Raw genomic sequence first — 24,848 nt, 5'->3', positions numbered from 1 at the left:
TTGCCTGGCTGAAGACCCAGACCTTGCCCGTCCTGAGTTATCTGACCCCTCCAAAAAAAAAAAAAAAAAAAGATTGGCCTTTGCCTGCCATCTGGATGGTGTCTCAGGCCAGGACCTGGCAGATCCTGGGCTCTGGAGCGGCCACATCATATGCACATCCCAGATCAGCCAGTTACCGTCGGGTGACCTGAGCCCGGAGGTTGACGTCTCTAAGTCCCCATTTCTACATCTGTAAAAACCACCGGCCAGATGGGCAAAGGGCTGAGATGAGGGCAGGTCCAGGAAGCTCCCGGCTCACATGCTCAATTCATGAAGCTGCTCGTGAGTGAGGCCTTGCTCCTTCTGTCCTGGTTGTGGGGAGGGGAGTTGGGAGAGGGGTCCAGGGCTGTTTAGGTATCAGCAGGCAGTTCTCCTGGTCCCAGAGCATCTCTGGGTCCCCAGATCTGGCAGGAGAGTCTGCCCAGGTCACTAGGCCTCCTAGTGGTTTAGGCTCCCCTAACATCTTGCATCTCGGACCCAGAGAGGCTCAGGCCGCCTGTGGGCTGGGGACCCCGCCCTGTTCCACCCCTAACCACAAAGAGGACATCCTTGTTTTGAGACCCAAACTAAAACATGTCACTCAGTAAGACAGCACTGGGTGCTGCCTGCATTCGTTCATATCTTCATTCGTCAAGTACTTTGCCAGGCACTGGCAGGCGCCTGGAGTGGACCCAGCCCCTAACTCTAACCTTGACCGCAAAGAGCTCTCAGTCCAGGAAGGAGCTGGTCATGCAAACCAGCCACACCCTGGGGGACAATGCTGGCTGCTCAGGGACCTCTTCCCTGGGTCTCCCAAAGCCTTGGGGAATGTGGAGCTGATCTTAAAGAAAGGACACTTGACGCCAGGACCAAACTGGCCTCACCTAAAAGAAGGGCTCAGAGGCCTGGAAGCACAAGCCAGGTCACCTGAGGAGCTAGAATGACATGGGAAGAGGGGCCCCCGGCCCACCGGCCTGGTGCACATGCCCAGGCAAAACAGCTGGGGAGACTCGACCCTGACCAAGAACGTGGTTCTGGGCGGCTCCCCCTCCATCACTGGCCGCAGAAGACACACAGGCAAGGGAACTAACTGCCTCTTGCGAGATTCCAGTAGTGTTCCAAGGTCAGGAGGGAGAAAACCAAGGCAAGCCACTGAGCTCGGGTGAAGCAGTGGTGAAGGAGGACCTGGGATTTAGGAAAGGCAACCTGGTCTTGGGAGAAGAAGGAGGAAGCCCCCCAACCAAAAGACTTTGTTTGGGGGCTTGTGGACAGCCCCACGCTGGAATCCTTGGAGTCACCAAAGGCAAAAGATGAAATTCAAAATGAGATGAGCAAGTGCACTGCATTCTGAAGCAATTCACTCAACAAACAGGTATTGAGGGGCCGTAATAGGCCAGGCACTGACCTTGGCCCTGGGCCTGAAGAGGTGATCAGGACAGACTGGCTCCCAGCTCTCACAGAGCTTACATTCTACCGTAGGAGATGAAGAAACAAACAAGGAAACAAAGAAATAACCAAGATCACTGGAGAAAACACTAGAATATGGTAATGTGATAAGGTAACTTGGGAAAAGGGACGTTCCTTTGGACAGATCCTCTCCCAGGCTGGGACATCAGGCTGCAACCTGAATGATGAGATGGAGCTGGTCATGGGGAGGATGGGAGGAAAACATCCGGCAGAGGGCAAAGGAAGTGCAAAGGCCCTGAGGCAGGAACAGGTTTGGTAAGTTGAAGAAATATAAAGGTGGGGTGAGTTGGAGATGGCCAGGTTGGAGAAGATGGCAGAGAACAAATCATGTCCATCCTTCTAAGTCATAAGAAGGAGTCTGATTAGGTTGTACCTGCAATGGAAGCCATTAGTTTTAAGTGGGGAGTGGCTTGATCTAAATTATGTCTTTCAAAGATGAATCTGGGTGTGGGGGAGAACGGATTGTAGGTGGGAAGAAAGAAGCAGGAAAGTCACAGGAAGCGGCAGAGGGGTAATCTTTCCCGATTTAAGGAGGAGGGCTCCCTTGGGCGACACACTCCCACTCATTTCCTGTGGGGGCTTTGGAGTGCGCCCCCCACCCTAACACCATCCCAGCAGGACAGGTTGGTCTCAGGTGTGCTGAGAGTGCCCCGGGCAGGAGGCGAATGCAGGAGTCCAGGCATCTAGGCAAGACATGATGGCAGCTTGGGTATCGTGGTGGCCATCAGGATGGAGAGAAGTAAACGGACCCAGGACCTGCTGATGGACCGAATGCGGGGGAGGGAAAGTGAGTCCAGGAAATGTCCTGGGTGACAGGCCTGCATGCGCTGGGCCGCTGGGCCGGGACCCGGGAGGCTATGACAGGTCCGCTTCGCTCTGTCTCTCTGGGGAAGGATGGGTTGCCTTTGGATCTGCCACCGTTCCGGCGTCACAGCAGGTCATACACGTGCCAGGAGACGGTGGAAGGTGAGCAGCAGGTGAGCAGGACCCTCTGGCTGGAATGTCGGGTACAGGGAAGGCTTGAGCTCCCCAGGGGCCAGCGAGAGGCAGCAGACTTGCCCAGAGGAGCAGAGCTGAGTGGGCTCTGATGGGGCGTTGGCTGACGCCCTACCCTCCTGTTGGTAAACCAGGCAAATCTCCAGGGAAGGCGAGCGACCACGAGCTTGGAGATCTGCCTGGGGACGCCATCAGAGCCTAGGGAGGTCTGGACTTGGCTGGGGGCCCCCTGCCCAGAGAGGCACGACAGGAGCTCCAGCGGTACCCCACCCACCACGGAGCCCGCTTGTGATCTGGAGCCGAGGGACCACGCCAGGGTGGAAAGCACAGGGGGAAAAACACACCTGTCATCTCTGGGGCCAAGACTCTTCCCGAAGACCTGCCCTGGGGACCATCGCGTAACACACACACCTGGGATGGAGAGAGGCCACGCCTCAAAGAGGTGGTTTTCCCGTGGGCAGCGAGGGCTGCATCAGAAGACCTCCGAGGGAAGCCAGAGCTTTCCTCTGCCCTGGGGAGCAGCTGACTTGGACAGCTTCCTCCAGTCTAAGCTTCGGAAAACCAAGAGCCCAAACGGTAACGCGATCACCGGGTGCGTCCTCCCTGGAACTCTGTCCTGGGGAGGCCCTGGGCGCTGGTTCCAGAAAAGCAGGGCAGAGAGCACAGAACCCTTCTGTCTACCAGAGGCCGAGGCCCGGCGGGGCGGAGCAGCCTGCATACAGCCACCGGCCCCCAAGACTTCAAAAGCAGCCTCACCCCCAGAAATGAAGCAGGTCTCTCTGCCACGGGTAGAGGCTCTCCTCTCTCGGGAACAGTGAGAATGTCCCCTGCGTTACTCCACCAATAGCTTTCACTGAGCCCCGTGTCGGGCTCAGAGCATCTCACGAGGCCCATAAGGGCCGGTCTTCTGGAAGCTTTTGACATCCAGGCGTCGGGTCGGGTGAGGGGGGAGACGCAAGGTTTACGCCAGCCTCCAGCCCAGCGCCACGGGGCTCAGAGGAACAGGCCCAGACGAAGCTCTTGCCTTCACGGGGGATGCAGAAGAACTTCTGAAAATACACAGAAGGCCGTGCTGAGTGAGTCAGGACAAGCTTGCAGGAAAAGGCGGAACAGAGAAATAAGCACAAAGGAGTCCAAAGCAAATGCTGCACCTAAACGCCCTCCGCCCGCATTCTGACCTCGAGGAATGAGCAGGCCAGGCAGGGCTAATCCACGAAGGGCAGAGTGCGGAGAGGGTCCTCCGGGCCCTTGGGTGGGTACATGAGGCCGGAGCGTGCCCATGCCCCACCCCCCTCCCTGACCGCTCTTTCTTTTGCTTTCAGCCCATGACACCGGTCTTGTGACCCTACAAGTTGCCTTCAACAATCAGATCATCTCCAACTCAGTGGTGTTTGAGTACAAAGCTCGGGCCCTGCCCGCACTCCCATCCTCCCAGCATGACTGGCTGTCACTGGATGGTAAGAACAGCGCTCGGGTCACCTTGCCAGGCCCCAAGGGAGAGGGACACCTGGGAACCCTGTGTGCAAGGTGTGAAAAGGGAGGAAGCATCCAGGTTTCCTAACTTCTGCTGCTAGGGTGCAAGTCTCACCTCGAGAGGACCGGCTGGTCCCCACCCTCAATCTCGGTCTTTCCCTGGGACAGAGTGAGTAGGTGAGCTTGGGCCCAGGGCTTGCCAGGGCGTCCGAGCGGCCAGACAAGCCCCTGAGCTGCTGAGAGGCCCCTCTCCGGACAGCTCTGGGGCACGAGGCTGCCCTTCCCGGCCCAGGCATGCCCAGGGGAAGCCCCAGAGTTGGCCTGGGGGGCCGAGCTGATGGTCTGCTCTGGGCACCGAGACAGGGTGGAGGGATGGCTTACGCCCGCCCTTAGTTTCAGGGCAGCCGCAGAGGTGCCCGTCTGTGGGGTACCTTGCTAGAGACCTTGCCGGCCCAAGGTGTTGGGTCTCAGCTAAGCTGACCCAGGCCCTCTGTGGGGGTCAGTTCCTTAAGCTCCCCCTCCCCCACCCACAGCAGCCCTTTGCCTTCTCCCCTCTCAGACCACCCCTTGCTGCTGGTCGCTGGAGGCTCTCTGGGCTTGGGCACACGCCTTAGGCGGCTTTCCTGGGCCACCCAGTGTGTGTGTAAATCTCTGCCTCATCCTAGCTCCCGCCCCAGCGGTGACAGGGTGCCTGGCAGCCGCCCTGGCCACTGAACCCTCTGAGCTCTTCCCAGAGGTGGCTCTGGGTCAGCAGGCATCTGCACCCTGGCAGTGGCCGCCTGGGAGCGCCAGGCTGGCCTTGCCAGCCACCCTGGCCGAGGCTGAAGCCAGCCGGTGCTGTGACGATGGCCTGCAGGAGGTAACAGAGAAGGGCAGGGTGACCAGGGGTTCCCGGTCAGGAAATCCGGTTTCAGTTTTGCAGAACCAATGGGAAAGGGAACAGGGAAGTCTGCAGAGCCCTGGCTCTCCCTCAGTGACCAGGTCACTTCAGCAGGGTGCACTGCAGGGTGCAGGGGCCAGTCAGTGTCGGACCTGCCTGGAAGATGGAGCCCTTCAGAAAGCCATGTCTAGCCAGGCAGCGCCTTGCCTCGGAGCACAGGAAATATCAACCGTCCCCCGGAAGCCCAGAGGGCAGGAGAGGATGCTATGATAGAGATCATGGGGAACGGAAGCCACCTTAACTGCTTCTGCTTTGTGACAAGCACGCCCCCGAGTCCTCGGCCAAGCAGGACACCTGCTCGCCGGCAGCCCTCTCTGCCTGCGCTTGGAGCTCTGAGCTCCACAGGCCTCCGGTTGAAATAAGCATCTCCCCAGCCCCTGGCAGAATACACAGGAGAGATGACAGGAGTTGGGGAAGAGATGAGGCAGGGCCACCCCCCTACAGAGAGCAGATGGGGGCCCCGAAGGACCCCATGAATCTCTTTCCCTTTGGGCTTGGCCAGGCATCCTTTCAATAGTGGGAGGGGAAGGGGGGGGCAGGGCAGAGGAACCGTGAGACGCCCACGTTTCCAGGGTGGAAGAGTAAAACTACCCTCTCCTGGTTCTTTTCCATCCCCCCCCCGTCCCCCCAAAATGAGTACAAGGGACTTATCTACCCAAGGATCATTTTCCCAGCATTTCACCAGCCTGATACAGAATAACGGTGGGGGCGAGGGGAGCGGAACCGCAGCCGCAGCGCCAGGGTCATAATCCACCCAGTGCAAAGGGGACAGCTGGGACAGCCCAGAGGGTGGAGGTCCCCCGGGCTCTGGCCAACCCTGTGGCCTTGGCAGTGAAGAAGTGTGTCGAAGAAGAGGCTGCGGCGACCAGGCTCTCAGAAGCCTTCCTCTCCTCTCCCCTCTCGCGTTCCGCAGCTCCTTCCCTCTCTGCCCCTCCCGCCCCCAAGGTTGCCGGGCAAATGCTCGGTTAGAGCCGCGGGGACGTGGAGGTGCGCGCGCTGCGGCCAGGGGGAGGGGCGGCCGTGGAACGGGAGGGGGCGAGGGGACAGCAGCGCCGAGCGAAGTGGGACGAGGCGGCCGGGCGGCGCGCGTGCACACACAGGCGCACACACGGACGTACACACGCGCATGCACACGCGCGCTTGCACGCCCGGCGCAGCTGCAATGCAGGGGCCCTGCGCGGAGCGCTGGGCAGGTTGCGCCCGCGCCCGCCCCACGGACTGCGGCACGGCTCGGCCCTCCCCAGCCCAGGGGAGAGAACGGGGACGTGCCGCCAGGGCTGCGCGCGCTCCTGGTCCGCCCCACTCCACCCCCGCCCGTCGCCCTGCTTGCCACCCTGGGGGCGCTCTTTGCTCCTCCCTCCATCCCCGAGGGGGAGAAATGTTTGGGAAGAGATTTCAGCTTTCATGTGTTTAAAAAACTGGCTTTGTTTGCCAGACTAAAGGCTGGGTGGGGCACGCGGAATCGAATCCGCGCGCGCAGCGGCAGCCGCGGTGGCGCAGCCTTTGTCTGAACAGCCCGGCCGGGCGGGAGGCGATCGTCCCCGCGGAGGGTCACGGGCGCAGGGGCCCCGTGTCCCCCAAAATCTCAGTTGGTCACAGCCATCCAGGCGGAGACAAGCATGGAAACGGGGGGACGAGGGAGAACAGGGAGGAGGGGGCGCTGCCGTCGGCATCTACCCGCTCCAGGACGACTTTGGCGGGGGGAGCACGGTCTTCTGCGTCTCGGGAGCTGCAGCGCTTCTCCCAGACTTAGGGGACGTGCCCATCCTCCCCAGCCCCTGCACTGTGACCTCTAGAGGACACAGGCCCTACAGGCTGGCAGACTGCGGGCCACAGTAGCTGTTTGTCTTATGACAAATACGTGCCCAGAGGGCACAACAAGAGAGCTTCCTCCAGCCCAGTGTTCAGGAAGGCTTCCAGGAGGAAGTGACTCTTGCACTGAGACCTCCAGCCTGAGCAGGCACCAGCCAGGCCGAGAGGGATGGGAAGCAGTTCCCCAGGGAGAGAAGCAGCAAGGGCCTCAGGCTGTGGAACAGACGCTTCCTTTAGCCAAGGGACTCCGGGAGCAACCAGCTTCACCATTTCTTCCCCCAGAAGTCCAGATTCAGAACAGAGTTCCCCAGGCCTCTTGCATCAGGACCCCAGAGCGGTCCGGGGTGGGTCAGCTGTGCCTTTGGGGCGCAGTGGGACCTCTTCCAGGCAACAGGCAGTCAAGCAGCCCATTTACCCCGGGACCGTTTTCTGAGGGCCTCTGGGGAAATGTCCCTTCTGCCTGCCATGGGTCCTGTGGACACAAACAGCCAGGGCTGTGCTGAGCGTGGGGAGGCTGTGCCGTGTGTTTAGACGGCCTCGCCTGGGCCTGTGTTTGCAAAAAGAATAAACCCAGGCCACCTGAGCCTGTGGCTCTGGAGCGAGGGGGGGGGACACACATCTGGCCAAGGGCACTAGGACACCTTTAAGAGATCCCTGCCCCTGGAAGAAAGGTGAGCGGAACTTCTGGGCGCCTGGTTCTCTCCCTTGCAACCAGCTGATGCAGCCCGAGGCCCCGGCCCACCCCCACCCAGCTGGGCCCCTCCCCAAACCGGACTAAGCCGCTTAGTCTTAGACTCTATTTTCAACTGCCTCTCGGGCAGCTGAGCCTCCTGCCTGAGTGAGAGGATTGGTGGGATACAGGGATGCAGCTTTCTTGGGCTCAGCCAGTCAGCCACCTGGGCAGGTCTCCCGCCACCCTCGGGTGGGGGAGGGACCTAGTAATCTCAGGCAGAGGGAGGGAGCAGGAACGCACATCTCATGGTCCAGGTGCCTGCTTCTGCATATGAAGCCTTGGGGCAGGGCGGACACCTCCCCCCACCCCCCCACCCCGCAGCCTGCCCTCCAGCTCACCGGGGCCAGAGGAGGGTATCTGGCAAGCCAGCCTCTGGGGCAGCCTGGCTCCGGGTTAGAGGTGTGGGAAGGTGGGAGCCTTGCCCCCTGTAAGGAGGTGGAGAGAAGGAAAAGCAAGATTTGGCCTCCTGGTTTGGCCTCCTGTGACCAACGCTTCTGTGCTAATAGATGAAGATGTGTAGCTGGGATGGTCCCTAGCTCTGTCCTCCCCCCCCCACCCCCCACCCCGGCCTCCCAGCTGCCTGTCCCTGGCATGTGGCCCTGCTCCTGCCAGCCTCTCCCCTGCTGGCTGGTTTCTAATAGCGGCCTCCAGCCACCACGAGTGGGAGACCACACACTGAGCCAGAGGCCAAGGGTGCAGCCCAGGGGCAGCAGGAGGGGCCACTCCAGCTGTGAGAATGGCCCCTGGGAAGCTTCTGGATGCTTCCTCCCTCCAGTGAGGACCCCCCAGGGCTTTCAGATGAGCGCACCTTGCTGGCTCCTCCTGGCCTGGCTCCCTCCGTCCTGCAGGTCCCCCAGCCGGCCCGCCAGTCACCCTCCTCTGGGCCCGTGATGAACTGTCCACATGGGAGAACGTCAACAGAGCCAGACACAAAGTCTCTCACTTTTACCAGATAATGTGGGGAGAGGAGCAAATGTTAGGTTGTGGTGAATTTTAAATGCCACCGTTTACTGAAACGAATACGGTTTGTTTCCTGGGGTAGAATACAAACTCCAGGAGAGTTTTTTAGATCAGACTTAGAGCATCAGTGAATGGTCTTGACTTTGGAGAGTGCCTTGAACCACAGGCAAAGTCAGTTCCCCGAGGGCCCACGCCCTCCTGCCTCCGGGAGCACTTTGAAGAAGCTTCAGAAGCTTGGACGCAGGGGTCTTCTCTGTAAGTAAGAAGGGGCACTGCGGAGAATCTCCTGGCACTCACCTAGAGTGGGGTCTGGGGCACGCTCCAGTGGATTAACTCATGGGTGGCTGGGTATTTCTTTACACAGCGGGGGACCTAAGAGATAAGTCGGTCGTGGCAGAAACTGGTTTGAGCCAGTCTTGCACTTGGGACGTGAAGCTGAGTGACAGGAAGGGCCTGTGGTCTGAGCTGCAGCTACCCAGCCAGGGCCTCGCTCCGAAGCACAGGCTCCCTCCTCACAGTGTCTCTGTGCTCTGTGGGGTCCACATCCTTACAGATGGGGGTGGGTGTCCTTAGCCCTCCTTAGGCAGAAGGCAAGGGGCCTGGTGCTCAGATGTCTCCCGGAGACGGGATCTCCTGCGGCTTGCGGCTGGGGCCACACCAAATGGATCTGGGTGGCAGGGATGGGTCACCTTGCGGCTGGGCCTCACCCGCCTCCTTGCGTCACTGACAAACGGTGCCCTGCAGACAGACGGCAAGCCCAGCATCTGCAGAGGCCGAGGAGACAGCCCCTGGGTCCTCATCCTGGCTATCGGGGCAGGTAGCAAAGTAAAAACCAGTGGGCGAAGACCCGGAGCTCCGGGAGACGTGGCCACTCCCGCGGGGGGCAGCTTCCGGCCACCGGGGCGCAGGTGGTTCCTCCTGAGGCGCGAAGGTGGGAGGCTCAGACCCTCCGATGGTCAATATCAACCAACTTATCCTTGACTGTTGCATGAGTTTCCTGGCAGTTCTAGAGGCTGGAAGTTCTAGAGGCCCTGGTGCTGGCAGGGCCATGCTCCCTCTGAAGGCTCTAAGGGAGAATCCTTCTTGCCTCCTCCAGCTTCCGGGGGCCACTGGCAACCCTTGGCGCTCCTCGGCTGGTGGCAACGTAACTCCAGCCTCTGCCTCCGTCGTCACATGGCGCCTTCCTTCTCTGTGTGTCTCTGTGTCTCTGTTTTCTCTTCTTACAAGGACGCTGGGTCATTGGATTAGGGCCCCACCCAATCCAATGAATTCATCTTAAACTAGTGACATCTGTAACTAACTAACTACCAAGACCCTATTTCCAAATAAGGTCACGTTCTGAGGCAGAGGGAGGAGAGAGAGGCCCCGGAGAGCGCAGGCTACCTGACCGTTAACAGAACATTCCAGAAGGAGGAGCTGGTGCTGGAGACTGAGAAGGAGCAGTCGGGGGAGGAGTCGGAGGGACACAGAAGAGGGTGGGGTCTCAGAGCCTAGGGTCAGGGGGCTTCACAAGGGGAGGAGGTGGTGCCTGGGGTCCGAGGTGCTGGAAATTATCCAGTGGATTAAAGACCCGGCAGGCCCTGGGATGCTGTCTCCAGGCCCCTCCCTCACCCTCTGCCCGTGAGGACTTAGCCCCGCCCAGGACCCTCTTTACCGTCTGTAAAGGTAAAGATGCACTGATACGTCCACCTTTGTGCCTCAGATCCAGAACCTTCCATCTAGCTGCCCCAGGACATCGCTGCTCAGGTTTTCTCGGGCAAGTCAACGTGTCCCAAACGTTACTCACACTTGTTCTGTTGTTGCCACGCGCCCCCTCCCGACCCTATACCTCCTGCAACCTCGGTGGAAAGTCCACCCCAGAAAACCCGGCGTCATTCCTGAGACCCCCTGCTCACGTCCAGCCCCCCAAACCCGTCACCACCCTAGTGGCCTTCTCTCTCCCATTTCTCCTACTTCTCTCCATCCCCTCTGCCCCCACCTTGACTCGCCCCAAATGTTCTGGCACGTCCTCCTCTGGCTCCCGGCCTCTCCTCTTGCCTCCTTCCACGAGGGCCGTTCCTTCTTGCATCACCAGGTCCCGCTCTGACTCCGGCGGACCTTCGTTCTCGTGGAGTTTACTTTTGAGAGGCGGGAGAAAGATAACAAACACGTCACAGAGGAAATATCGGGGCACTTACCGCGGGCAGCCTGGTAGAGGGGGGCCAGGGTGGCTGCTTGAGGTCGGCGGCCGGCGGAGGCCTCTCTGTGTGTAGGGGCCGCACGGTGAGCAGGCTAGGGGGGTGCAGCGGAACGAGAGGGGCCGGGCCTCCGGGGGCCCGTCAGCCAGGGCAGGGGGCTGGGACCTGATCCTGAGGACAGCGCGAGGGTTATTAGCCAGTGAGGTGGCACGCTCGGTTCTGTTTCCAGGACCCCTCCGCCCCCGTCCCGGCTGCTGTCCGGGGACTTCTTGCCGGTAGAGTCAGGGGCCCTGGTGATGATTTGAACACACACGATGAGCAAGAGAAAGAAAGATGGGTGGTGCCTAGATTTGGGGCTTAAACAACGGTGGGGGACAGGGGACCATTTCCTGAGACGGAGGTCTCTGAAGAAGGTGGGGGAGAGGGAATCTCCAGTGGGTTTTGGTCATATTCTGGTTGACGGTCTATTAGAGTTGCCAAGGGGTGCAGTTGGGTTTGAAAGTCTGCAGGCCAAGGAGGGGCCCAGAAAAGAGATAACATCTAGATGTCATCAGCTCAGCGATGGAATTTAAAGCCGCGGGTCTAGAGGCAGTTGCTCCATGAAAAGAGGGTGGATAAAGGAGAGGAGAGGGCATAGGGTCAAGCGTGGGCTCCCCCCAGTATTTAAATGTCAAGCGGGAAAGTTGCTGGCAAAGGAGAAGAAGCATCCAGTGAGAGGAGGAAGATGGGGAGGATGTGACACGCCGGGAGGGTGTTTCAAGAAACAGGATGTGGCAGCCGTGTTAATACCAAGAGAAGGGGAGCAGAGCATTCCAGGCAGAGGAAACCACACGTAGGAAGACCCCACGGCAGGAGGGAGCTCCGTGAATTTCAAGGACCCAGAGAAGTGGCTGAAAACTCTGGTAGCCTGTCTCTGAGCTCAGATCCCTGACTCTCGCCAGGCTGGGACAGGAAAGACCTGGCCCAGGAGACCTTGTGCCTCCACCCCTCCTCGTGCAGCCACAGAAAAAGCCCCCGGCCCTGCCTTTCCTGCCTTGCCCTCTGCTGTTGGCCCAGAAAACCATCCCACAGGTCTGCAGGCCCCAGAGAGGCAGCTTCCCTGGCCCCGGGGCTCAGGGAGACATCCACACCTGCTCTGAGTCCCAGGGACAAACTCCCTCCCAGTTGCTCCCCACTGGGGGGCAGGGACTGTGCCAAGTCCCAAAGCAGGAACGAACTGTGACTCACCCGCCAAACGGTGTGTGGATGTCAGACCCAGTGGAGACGGCGGCCGGAATGCGGGAATCCTGCAGAGGGCCTAAGGGCCGCCTGGCAGTCTGCTCCCTCCTAAATCCGTTACGTCGGACTCCCAGTATCCACCACGTCATTGAGACGCGGGTCAGCTGTGCTTCAGGGGGCATGGCCTCGAAGAAAGGCCTCTTGGCAGAGCTGGGGTCCCAGAAAGCCCAGCCGGCCTGGGGAGACGGCCAGTTCAGGTCAGCGTTCTGCAGGCTTCCTTAGCCTTTCCTGGGATCCGGCCCCAGAATGCACCTCCCTGGAAAATAATGGAGATGCTGATCTGTTTACCCAGCGAGTGGGAGCAATGGTCCTGAGACGGGGAGACCCAGGACATCGCCCGTGAGCAAGGAGAAGGGGCCACGGGCGGAGCAGGGGCTGGTGTGGCCTCCAGAAGGAAGCGAGGTCCTGGAGGTCCTGGAGCTGGATGCGAGGAGATCCCCACCTCCCCTACCAAGGAGCCAGATCCCAGCCGCTGGGTGGGGCGAGCACGAGCCGTCTCCTTTTAAAAACTCCCCCAAATACACACGCCTCTGATCCTTTCCAAGCAGCCCAGCGACTGACCTTGTCTCCCGCCTCTGTGACAGCGAGACCTCCACGAGAGTCTGAAGACCAGCCCCCTGCACTGCTGACACGTTCCACTTGCCAACTTAAAGTCCTTCGCTTGAGGGAAGTAAAAGTGACAGGCAGGTATGTGTCAGATGTTCCAAACTTAATAATGGGAGACATTTTTAAACATCCGTGGCAGAGTGGAAGTAGTTGATACATCAGAAACAGACTTGGAATCTTCGAGAGTTCGAACTTGAAAGAAATGGCTGTTGCATTGTCCAACCTCCTCATCCCTCTGGAAGGAATCTGGGCCCCCAGAAGAGCGGCGACTTGCCCCAAACCACTGCCGAATCAGGCCAGAAGCCCTCCCGACTCTCGATCAGCGTGTGCCCTGCTCCCCCCACGCACTCCCCCTTCTCCATCCCACAGGCAGACTCACAGGCTCCGGAAGCCCGGACACAGGGCAGGTGAGAAGCCAGCCGCCTGAGGCCCTGGGCCAGTCCTGACATCAGCAGATGGAGAGGTCCCCCGAGTGTCCTCTCTCCTGCCCAGGTCCGAGATGGGCCCTCACCCCATTTGGTGGCTCCCACTTTTAGAAGAGCTGCTGACGCCCTGGGTCGCCTCAACGGCACCAAAGCTGCATCCCTCGGTCTTGAGACACGAGGGAGAGCTGTGGCAGACCTGCTGGCACAGAGCCGCCCGCCCAGGGGTTACAGCAGCTGACGTGTACGTGCCACCACCCGCCCGGCCCTATCCGCGAAGCGTTCACGCGTCTCCATTCACTCAAACTTCCCAACTACCTACGGGGTCCCCCATCCTACAGATGAGGACGCAGACACACAGTGAGCAGGCGATGCCGAGGGGATCGTACATAGCGGCCTGACCCCATCCACCGGCTCCTGACCCCCACACAAGGAGAGCCGTCCTCTGTGCCTCTTCTCTCTACTACAGTTACGCTGCATCCGATGGGGGCCTCCGGAGCTAGAAACATCCTTCATCCCTGCTTCTCCCTTCTCCACCATCCTCTTCCCCCAAGCCAAGCAGTTTGCAAAGTAGGACTTTTAAAACCCCCAGGGCTTCCTCCTCCCGTCTTCTGGGTCCCCTACCATTTTTCTATCTCAGGCCGTTCGCATCACACACCCGGGCTTGGAGCCTCCCCGTTGGCCTTCCTGCCGCCACATTCCTTCCCTCCCCATCCACGCTGTGTTTCACTGATGCTTTCGGAAAGGGTTGACGAGAACCTGCTGAGTGCCAGGCTCTGTGCAAGGTGCGGTCCCCTGGGAGAGACAGACCCCCAGACTGGTGACTGTAACGCAGTGCAGCAGGATGAGTTAGAAATGGAGGCGGGGCTGCCAGCGGCACCTGTGTGGGGGGGGGGGGGCGGGCGTGGTCATCTGGGAAGGTCAGGACCAACTCTGACTCTGCAGCACGGAATCCAAGACCCTTTCTTTCTAAGCTGCCCTCAGCCTGTCTTTCTCGGCTCATCTTCAGCCCTCCCCTCCTCTCCCCCTGCACAAGGCTCCCCCCTCTCCTCTACCAAAATACCCAGATTTCCCCAAACGTACTGCAGTGTTTCTCACCTCGAGGCCTTCACACATGCTGTTCCCTCTGGTCTCTCGGGTTATTTTTCCTGTAGCTGCTTTAGAGAACTCCTGCTCTGTTGAAAATTTCTACTGTAGGGCCCTTCTCCTCTAAAAGCTGACTTCCCGCCTCTTCCACTGCCCCCCACACAGGATGCCTTCTTGTTACTTGGCTCTTCCATTACACTTTGTAAATTCCTCCCTTAGCAATTCTTTCTTTGTAATCATTTATTCCCCGACTGGTACTGGAGCCCCCAGTAGGTGCCAGGCCCTGGGCCAGCGCTGAGATTAGAACAAAGGAACGAATGGGAAAGAGCAGATGAGGTTCCCGTGCTCACGCAGCTTACCGTCTAGCAGAGGAAAAATCAGACCTGAACGCCAAACCTTTGCAGAAATAAGTGTGTGGGGAGCTTGTAATGGAGGGTTAAGAGGAGGTCTGGGAGGGATTTCTTGAAGAAGTGGCCCCTGAGCTGAGATCTGAGGGAGGAGGAGAAGTTAACTCCGTGGAGAGGGGAGGGAACAGCACGGGGAACAGCATGTACAGACAGCCCTGAGGTGGGAGGGAGCCTCATGGATATAAGGGAGCATGTGAAGGCTGCGGAGGTGGAGAGGGGGTGGGGATCAGACCAGACAGGTTAGAGGGGTACCCAGGCACCAGCCAGGCTGAGGAGTGCTGGCTTTATCCCCAAGGAGAGGAAAGCCATGGGAGGTTTGAGAGGCATGGACATGACCGAGTTTGCATTTCGAGAAGTGCTCTTGGCTGCTGCATGGAGAACGGATTGAAGGAGAGCCAGAGCTGGCGAGGGTAGACCAGTGAGTCCTCCAGGCTTGAGAGGATGCTGGACTTGGCGGCTCTGGAAAAAGGGGACCATCAAGAGAGGTTCAGGAGGTAGCATCAGTAGGACTTGTAGATGGGTTAGGTATGGGGGCTCCGTGTCATGCACCCTGGAGGAGGACCGGTCACGAGTTGGGCTGAGTTTGAAGGGCCCTTGGGACATCCATGGGAAAAGTCAACAACAGCAAGTGAGTGGACTTAGGCTCCAGAGCTCAGAGAAGCATGTGGGCAGGAGAGAGACATCTGTCACATGACTGCATGGAGGTGGCATGGGAAGAAATGGGTCAAGGGGTGTGGATGAAATTGACAAAGGTGAGACTATGGCTGAGTTCTGAGGCCAAGGACTTTTGTCTTAGTTATAATCATGCCCTAAGAGGCCAGGAACACAGTAGGTGCTCAATAAATATTTCCTCAAGGGATAGACGGACGGACGGATGGATGGATGGACAGACGGACGGACGGACGGACGGATGGATGGATGGATGGACGGACGGATGGATGGACGCACAGTGGTGTCTTTGTGACACTGCTGACTGACTCCAGCTTTAGGCTACAGGATCCCTGATGCCAGAAGCAGCTGGGGAGGGTGTCCAGAACTGACCAGGCACCATCAACCCCTTTCTGGTTTCCCTGTCACTGGACAAGCTTCAGGCGAATAACCCAAGGCAAGAATGCAGAAGCTTGACCTTTATTAAACATGTGCCTTTGAGGCTGCCTTCAGAGCTTTTAAGGGGCAGAGAATTCACTACTCAGCTCCCTGGGTTTGGAAAAGGAAGAGAAAAAGCAAGTCTCCTCCCTGAGCTGCTCAGACCCGTCTCCCCTCTGGATCTCAGAGAGGATGCGGACTTCCCAACCAGGTCCTTGGCAAGTCCCTGCATGGTGTCTCACCATCCTGGGGTCTGGAGGAGGGCCTCATCTGACCCTCTGTGACTCCCTCATGGTCTGACCCAGCCCTGCCTTAGCCTGGTGAGTGAATGAGTGAGTTGGTAGGCGGGTAGCTGAGTCAGGAGCCATGAAAACCTGCCTATCCACACCCATCTCCATGGAATTCACGGCACCAAAGTGCTCTGGTATGACAGTGACAGCCGTTCCAGGCAGGCCCCACGCCAACAGCTTCACGTTCACGACCCTCGGCCAGGTCATAAACCACAACGGAAGAAACAGCTTTGGTAGAAGGCAGCCTGTACACCTACCCATCCGTAACTGGTACCCGCTGAGTCCCAGGCGTCTGAGGGGCACCCTTCTGGATTCAGGGCTTTATAGGTCAACTGGGCGAGACCCTACCTCCGGGAGTGCATGGCCCAGGACATGAGGCCAGCCGGACAGCACAGTTGGTGTGATGAGTGCCCCATAGGGGCAGGTTCCGAGTATTAGGGGGGCACATGAGAGGGGCAGGGAGTCCCTGCGTGCTCCCGTCAGGAAGAGGATGCACTTGACAGGGGTGAACTCTGCATGAAAACTATGTTTGTTCAGAGGAACGCTCTCCATATGTAAAAAGAATGGGCAAACAGTCAGCCCACTTACAATCCATGCTCGGTTTCCATCATTCATGGAGAGGACTCATAGAGGCCATGAAAGCCGTTCTATTCCCAGTTACAGTTTATTACATCAAAGGGATCCAGATGGAAACCAGCCAAGGGAAGAAGTGTGTCTGGCAGGGTCCCGGAGGGCCCCAAACACCCACCTTCCATTGTCTTCTCCCATGGCTTGTGGTCAGCGTTAATGTCCCTGCATCAATGTGTGACAATGCTCACGGAAAATCACCAGTCAGGGAAGCTCACCTGAGCCTTGGTGTCCAGAGTTTCTCTTGGGGCTCCGCCGCGTAGGCGTGAGGGATTGCCCTCATGGCTGATCTCGGTCTCCGGTCTCTCCCGAGTTGGCTGAAACTGTGTGACTGAAAGTCCTTACCCTAAATCGCAGAGTTGATCCTTCTAGAGTGGCCAGCCCCTACCCCACAGCTCTCCACTGTAACCAGCTCCCACCTTAAGTCATACTGTAGGACTCTCCAGTGACTCAGGCAAACTAAGCCACTCCCTCCGGCAGGACATTCCAAGGGCTTAGAGATCACCTCCCGGGAGGCAAGGGCAAAAGCCAGACCTCTCTTGGGTCAAGGTTAAAGTCTCTACTGCGCAGAATTGCACCTCCCCTCCTCTGCCCCCACCAGCCTGTCTCCCCTGTTCCTCACCCAGCAGACCAATTTCTTTTTGCTGTTCTTGTCTCGAGAGGAAACGCTGAGTGTCTGACATGGTTTTTGCTGTTGTCGTTGCCGTTGTTTTCCAAGTGTCGCCCCTACGCGGATATTGTGTATGCTCAGCAGTTCTTTGGGGCTCAAGAACACAATTTATTATGAAAAATGGTTTGGGCAACTACTTTGTCTTCTGCAGAGAATACTGTGCAAAGCTCAAGATTTCCTGGGCAGAGATGTGAAATTCACTACATTACAGATCCATCCACTTAAATGTGAAGTCAAATGAGAAATTTTAAGAGCCTTTGACAGCTAAGGTTATTATTCTCCCATATTATCTCAATTACCTCTTTCAATTGCTCACCTGTGCCACGGCCTGTGATGCTCATCCCGTCTCCATCCTGCAGACAGCACCCCCGGCTCCAGCAGTGTTCCTTCCTCACTCAAGTGTTCTCCTGTTGGCTCCATTTGCTGCTGAAGTGTTGTGAGCAGCTCCATTTGGAGCTGCCACTCAGCCTTCTCCCTCCCCCACCCCCTGGAGGAAGCCCCTCCTCCAAGAGTGCTCCTCTTTTTTCCCCCAACCCCGATGGGAATGGATCTGACCTTGCAAATGGTAACCAGCTGGGTGCACACGGGAATCTCAGAGCCAGGGTGGGGTCCTGGGCAAAGAGCATTCCTGCTCAATAATTCACCTTTAAGAGAAAGGGAAAACCTAGATGCAGCATTCGGCCATCTTCTAAGATGTCAACAATTCAGTGTGATTCTCAGACATGAAAAATGCATCAATGCTCTAATTTTATAAGCTCAGTGATGTTTATTATGACATCAGAAGGCCTGGCCTGGGCCCCCCGGCAACAGCTAAAGCTAGGGGAAGCTCTAGTGTGTAGCTCCGAGCAGGGCCCGCCCAGAAGTCCTGCAGACGTGGCCCTACGAGGTCCGGCTTGATGCATTCGAAGCCTCCAGTGCCCTGGCACCTGGAGATGGCTGATGCATTTATCACGAGTCTTTCTGCCCGTTCCTGGAAAAGCAGCAGGAGAAAAAGCAAGCTCCGAGCAGAGAGCAGTCGTGCAGCAGCAAGTGTGAACCTCCAGGCCCCCTGATGGCACTTACAGACGTCATTCCTCCCCCAGCATTCTCGGGTTTGATTCCCAGTAGAAAGTGAGCGGGGGCTCATTTTATATTTGCTGAAAGGCCCCGGCATTGTTTAAAGTTACTTGAAAGTGAGTTAAAGCTGGGAGGATCCTTGGGTGGGGCGGCATTTCTTGTGACAGCATCCCAGGGGATTTCACTTTGATGCGGATGGTGTTTCTCAGGCAGCAGGGTCAAGCCAGGGACGGACCCGGCTTCAGTGGTCCAGAAGCCCGTGAGCTGCAGACTTGCGTGGGGATGTGGCTGCACTATGAGGGGCCACAGCCGATACCAGGGTGTCAGAGACCAGCTGGGGATGGGGGTACACATGTGTGTGTAACACATCTGTGCTTTTCCCTGGCCGCTCTTGTTTTTCTCAGAAACGGTGTTGAACACCTAAGGTGTCTAAAACCCCCCCTGAGCTCAACCTGTCAGCTCTGCTTCTCCGAGGCATGTGAGATGGTTTTAGCCTGAGATGCACTGGCCTCTGATTGTGCCTTCCCTTTGGGTTGCTTTTTCTTCTTTTCGGTAACAGAGCGGGATTTGAGAAGCCCCTCCCCTGGTGACCTCAGTAATGATCGATTATTTGTAGGAAGCTCTGGTCGCTTCCCTAAAAGGGGAACTTCCCAGCTCTTGTTACCGCCAGTGTCTAAGCTTCAGGGTTTGGTCACAGCAACTGTCAGGACGGTGATTTCAAAGTGGTCTTCAGCGTACGTATCCGGTCTTTTGACTGTTGTCACCTTCAGTCGAATACACTCATTTCTCCTCAATCAGGTTCCCAAGCTTAAAAAAAATGAATAGTATCTACTTTGTAAGAAAGTATACCACAGCACCTTTAGTAAGTGCATCTGAGCGTACCTTTCGAGTAAACACCACTGTTCTTAACTGGGACTCCACTGGGCCGTACAACAGCGGTCCAGTGGGTATCTGTGATGGTCTCAGACCCCAAAGACCGAAGCTTCCTGAGATCCTCTCTGGAAGGATCCGCAGGAGGGTTGGGCCCTGATTTGGCAAGCGTGACCTTGAACAGGGAGCCATAGAGTTCTGCACTTGAAGGTCTATGAGCCCTCAGCCAGGGAAAGAGATGCAGGGACATGTGGAGAGCCGGGCTTAGGAGACAAAGCTTGTCTTAACTTGTCTTGGTTACTACCAGGTAACATACCGCAGAGGGAATGGCTGAAACAATAGACATTTATTTTTTCACAGTTCTGGAGGCTAGAAGTTCAAGATCAAGGTGTGGGCGGGTTTGGTTTCTGTTGAGGCCTCTCCCCTTGTCTTGCAGACGGCCGCCTTCTCGCTGTGTCCTCACATGGCCTTTTCTCCGTGTGCTCTTTGTGTGTCCCAATATCCTTCTCATATAAGTCCTAGAGCAGACGGGACCTTGGTGAGTTGGAAGGCCTGGGTGGGGCCATAAGCCACACTGGCATGGCTCCTTGGTCCTCAGCCCCAAGCCCCACCCAGGGTGCCCCCTAGTCCCTGGGCTCCCACTTCACATTCATTATCCAATTTCATCCTCTCCCTGTTTCCAGGTGATGTTTCCATCCCCATTTTGCTGACAGGAAGCTGAATCTCGTCAGGTGACTTGTCCTTTGTCACGCGGCTCAGGGCTGCGGAGACTAAAGCCCATTGGGTGCTCTATCGCCGCATGTCACCATTTCCTGAATGTATGTTGGGTTATCCGCCTTTTGACTCTGTTGCTCCTTAGAGCAGAGCACGTCTCTGCACGTCCCCCGCTCTCATGGGAGACTAGCCATGTATTGTACCACCTGGCATGTGTATAATTCTGGGGGTGGGGACAGAGGGAATGGATGGGCCTGCATGAGCCACCAGGGAGAGTGTGTAAAGGTGGTTTCTTTCCCCCACCTTCTTTGGATTCTCTTTCTTCTCCACGGCCCTTAGGAGAAACCCCCAAGTTCCCAGACTGAGCTGACAGTCTTTCCAGGCTGATACCAATGCTGGCAGCACGGTTTGCCCTGGTAGCAAACACCTTGTCTCATACAGCTGTCCCCTACAGTAATCTAACGCTGCGTAACAAACCACCCCAAAGCTGAGTGGCTCCAAACAGCAAGCATGTGCCAGTGCCCTCACTGCTGTGGGTTGCCTGGGGGCGTGCATGCAGCTGCATTCATGGGACTGGTCATTTCAAATCCACAGTCCCTGCAGCCGAAGCACAGGGGTGCTTGCTGTGTCAGGTCCCACTGGACCTGCACCAGGACCCCATCTGTATGGCCTTAGACCTCATTTTGCAGAAGAGGAAAGTGAGGCACAGGAAGAGCAAGGAACGTGGCACACAGGTAGTCAGTGGTGATGCAGGAAACAGGGTCCGGGCTGCCCTGCCCCCACCCAGCGCCTCCCTCCCATGGAAGGCTCAGGGGTCTGACAAGGACATTGGCAGCTCAGCTGAGGTGTCTGAGGCTCTCTGCAAAGCTCACCTTCACCCCTGAATCAGCCAACCATTGTGATGGAGAAGCCCGGCCTATCAGGGACCTCTCCAAGGGGAACCCAAAGTTCATTCAGGCCACGGTTCTCTCCAGGATCCCTAGCTGTCGAGGAGGCAGTCACAAGAAGTGGGAACTTGATGGACTCACCCCTGGCCTTTTCACAATCCTTCCGAAGCACAATTAGCCAGGTGTCCCCTTCCATCATCCTCTGCCTCGTGGGGTCACCACCACGGGACTCAGCGCCTCCCCTGTGTCTGTCTTGTCTCCTCACTGAGCAGTCACCTAGCCAGGCCACATCCTCCGCCTGCTGCCACCATATCCCACCGAGGGCCGGACACGGGGGCTCAGTGAGCAAGAGGGGACCGACCCACTGACAAAGGATCAGCCATCAGACCCTCCTGATCTTGGGTTTTCTTTTTCCATCACTCAGTTTTCTCTTCTAAAATTAATCCACTGAGTCTTTTTATACTTCATTTTTTTTCTCTTCCTCTTATTGTGTGTGTGTATATCTCCACTGAGGTGTAATTAACATACCATACAATTCACCCATTTAAAGTGTACAATTCAAAGTTTTTTAGTCTATTCACAGGGTGGTACAGTCAACATCACAACCCAATTTTTGAACAAGTTTATTCCTCCAAAAAGAAACCCTTTTCCCCATTAACAGTCCTGTCCTGCTGCCACCAAGCTCCTCCCTCCTCCCCCACCTGAGGCAACTATGCATCTAGGTTCAAGCTCTATAAGTCTGCCTGTTCTGGAGTCATATCATGTATGTTCGTCTGGACTGGCTTCTTTCACTTAGCATTATTTCTTCAAGGTCCATCCATGTTGCAGCAGGTGTCAGTTCTTCATTCCTTTTTATTGCCACATAAGTGTCCATATGTGTGGACATATGTCTTCATTTCTCTTGGGTATATACGTGGAGTGGAATTGTGGGGTCATATGGTAACTCTATTAGTAAACTTTTGAGGAAGAGCCAGACGATTTTCCAAAGCAGCTGCACTATTTTACATTCCCACCAGCAGGGTAGGAGTGTTTCAGTTTCTCCACATCCTCACCAACACTTGTTATTGTCCATCTTTTTTATTATAGACATCCTGTGGATGTGAAGTGGTAGCTGATTTGCATTTTTGTGGTTTTGATTAGTGATTCTGATTTACGTTTCCCCAATGATTAATGTTGCTGAGCCTATTTTCATGTGCTATTAGCTATTTGTTTATCTTCTCTGGGGAAATACCTATTCAGAGCCTCTGACCATTTAAAAAAAAACAGGTTGCTTTTTATTCTTGAGTTGTAAGAATGATAAGGAATACAAGTTCCTTATCACGTATATGATTTGCAAATATTTTCCCCATTCAGTGAATTGTCTTTTTCACTTTCTTGATGGTGTCCTTTGAAGCACAAATGTTTTCGATTTTGATGAAGCCCGATTTTTTTTTTTTTTTTGGTTGCTTGTGGTTTGATGCCATAGCTAAGAAACCATTGCCAAATCCAAGCACATGAAGATTTCCCTTGACGTTTTCTTCTAAGACATTTGTAGTTTGGCTTTTATATTTAAGTCTTTGATCCATTTTGAATTAACTTTTACATATGGTGTGAGGTAGGGGCCCAACTTCATTCTTTTACGTGGGGACATCCAGTTACTCCAGCCCTATTTGTTGAAAAGACTATCCTTTCCCCATTGAATTCTTTTGTCACTCTTTCCCATGGTTTCTAAAAATACTTTTATATTTCCTAAGGCCGTAAAGATACAATGAATATGCATCTTGCATTTATTTTTAAGTTGTCACTTAGTTTTTATTGATTATTTTTTATTAGAAGTTGATATATGCAGAAACATATTTGATTTCTTATGAGATAAGAGAGGTGAAGTTATGCTGCAGTAACAAACAACCCCATGTCAAATGATTTATTTCTCTCTCATACTCAAGTCCAATGCCAGTTGGTAAGGGAGGTCCTATTCATCACAGTTACTCAGGGACCCGGCCCAGCAGAATCTACATCTTGACATAAAGCAGCATCACAGTTGCTGGGGCTGAAGAAAGAAGTCCTGGTTCTTAGAAATGTCCCAGACTGCTTTCTTAAACAAAGGGAATCTGAATGATGGCAAGAATTTTTAGGTACTTGGAGAGCCATCACAGGGGTAGAATGAGTGCAGGTTCAGAACCTGAAACCCAGACCTGCCGCATACGGTCTGTATGACTTTAGTCAAGTAATCTGACTCCTTGCAGCCTCGTTTTTTCCTCTGTACAATATCCAGCTTGCAGGAGAAATAGTAGCAGTGTATGTGAGTGTCTAGCATAACAGCAGGCAGATATCAGGTACCCAACAAACCGTAGTTCCCTTCATCCTCCTGAGACCCTCAGCAGAGGTTAGGGCTGGGATACGGACACACCATCTCTGCTTTAAGATGCAACAGTTGCACTTGGTCTGGGTGCTACCAAGTGAAGTCATCACTGAGCAAAGTTTTCTTCTTCACTATTTAAAAAAATGACCCAGGTATACTCAAAGCCCCATTAAAACCTAGTGAAAGAATTTGCTTGAAGCACATGCCTGTCTCACCCTGTCATTTCCTAACCTGGAAGAGAGGAGCATGAATACCCATGAGGAAAGACACCCTGCCAGCACACTGCCTGAGCTCTGAGCTTACTCTGGAAGCATCCAGCTCACCCTGCCCCAGCTCCACCTGCGTTTCCAGGGGCGGACCCTTGGAAAGGGAGGGCACTTGCTCTTGTGGCCTCCACCCCGAGACAGAGGTGCAGAGGGGAAGAAGAGTGGCAGATCTTCCAAGAGAGGAATGGCCCCGGCTGAGGACTTTCCTAGTGCAGAAGTGTCACCTCGGGCTTCCTGGAAGGAGAGCTCCAGGCGGCTGTGACCCCAACTCTGACATCAGGGCACAGCCAATGTGTTGAAGCAGTCATGGCTAAAAGTTTCTTTCATGCCAGGTGGACATGAGCTGCTGGAGGAAGGGTGAAGGGTCATGGCAGGCAGCTGGGATGCCCAGGTCTGAACGAGAGCTGAACTTCTGCCTTTTCAAAAGCAAATCCAAGGGGGAAGAAATAAACCAAAACCAACCAACCAAAAACCAGACAACAACAACAAAGTTCCCCACCTGAAAGAAAAATCTGGAGGCTTTTTCTTTAGCTGGGGTCCAGGAGGCTGAACCTGGACCCAATCATTCCGAGTTCCCTGCACTGCGCGTATAAAGGCAGGTGTCACCCCTCGTGATTCCACCTCCCCAGCTGGTGGTCTCTGTTGCCCACAATCTACTCAGAGCAATTCAACAACTATTAGCTGAATCCTTCCAGCGTGCCTGGAATCGTGCAAGGTGCAATTCCAGATAAGTTAAGACTCCATTCCTGTTCTCAAGGAGATGAGAGGTGTCTCCTTCTAAGCTAACAACAACTAACTTTAAAAAATACTTCTTATTAATGTACAGTACATATGGAAATTTCATATATCGTAAGTATGTGAAACTCAGGTCAATGAGTTTTCACAAACTAAAACCAGTGCCCAGGTCAAGAAGAGAACATTACCAGAAACCCAGAAACCCACCCCCACTCCTTTCCAGTCACTATCCACCACTCCAAGACACCCTGTCTCTGATGGCAACAAGACTGAACTTGTACTGAGTGTAACTTATGTGCCAGGCACCACTGGTGTTATTGGCTCATCTAATTCTCACCCGTAGATCTGAAGGCACAGCCCACGGGGTACACAGTTAGCAAGTGGGAGAATCGAACTACCCTTACATTGCCTCTCCTGGAAACAGAGTGCTGAAATAGTCATGCACCACAGCGCTCCTGGGCCTGCTCCGCGGAGCGCAGCCAGGGGATCTGAGCCAGGCCTCAAAGGATGGATAAGAATGCCCCTAGCAGATAAAGAGGGGGAAAGTGCATAAGCAGAGCAGGAAAGCGCAGGGGTCCGGTGTGGCGAGAGCAGGGCAGGGGCGATGGGGGTGGGAAGGACTTGTTGGAACAGGATCGTGAGTGCGTTCGAGCGTTCTGACTTCCGCTGGGGCAGGTGAGGGACTTGCTGAGGTTTAGAATCAGCCATCGGCCCCCGAGAGTGAGACCATACTCCACCTGCTGGCTTTGCTGGCTCAGAGGCGTGGCACAGGATGGGAGCCAGCCCCACTAGGGATGTCCTTGAGCCTGGTCTCTAAACAACGACTCGGTTTTGGTTGTATAGTCTTGAGGGCTGTGCAAAATTCTGTGGTTGTTTTCGTGTGCGTTTGGGTAGGCTCAGTAAAGGAGACTCTGCCCCCATCTTTCGAGAC

The 24,848-nt window shown here is 55.7% G+C and overlaps 1 protein-coding gene across 16 annotated transcripts in view; it reads left to right on the top strand.

Annotated features, from left to right (window-relative positions):
* Window positions 1-24,848, top strand: part of CAMTA1 (calmodulin binding transcription activator 1) — an 899,707-nt gene that overhangs the window by 819,509 nt on the left and 55,350 nt on the right. For all 16 annotated transcript variants that reach the window (XM_067018318.1, XM_067018274.1, XM_067018312.1 and 13 more), the window contains one exon: window positions 3,804-3,938. In XM_067018318.1, the coding sequence (XP_066874419.1) occupies window positions 3,804-3,938 (135 nt within the window). The remainder of the gene's footprint in view (window positions 1-3,803; window positions 3,939-24,848) is intronic.

This window comes from Kogia breviceps, chromosome 1 (genome assembly GCF_026419965.1).
Source record: "Kogia breviceps isolate mKogBre1 chromosome 1, mKogBre1 haplotype 1, whole genome shotgun sequence".
In the NCBI taxonomy this organism is placed as follows: domain Eukaryota; kingdom Metazoa; phylum Chordata; class Mammalia; order Artiodactyla; family Physeteridae; genus Kogia; species Kogia breviceps.
This window is presented reverse-complemented; position numbering and strand designations above follow the sequence as displayed.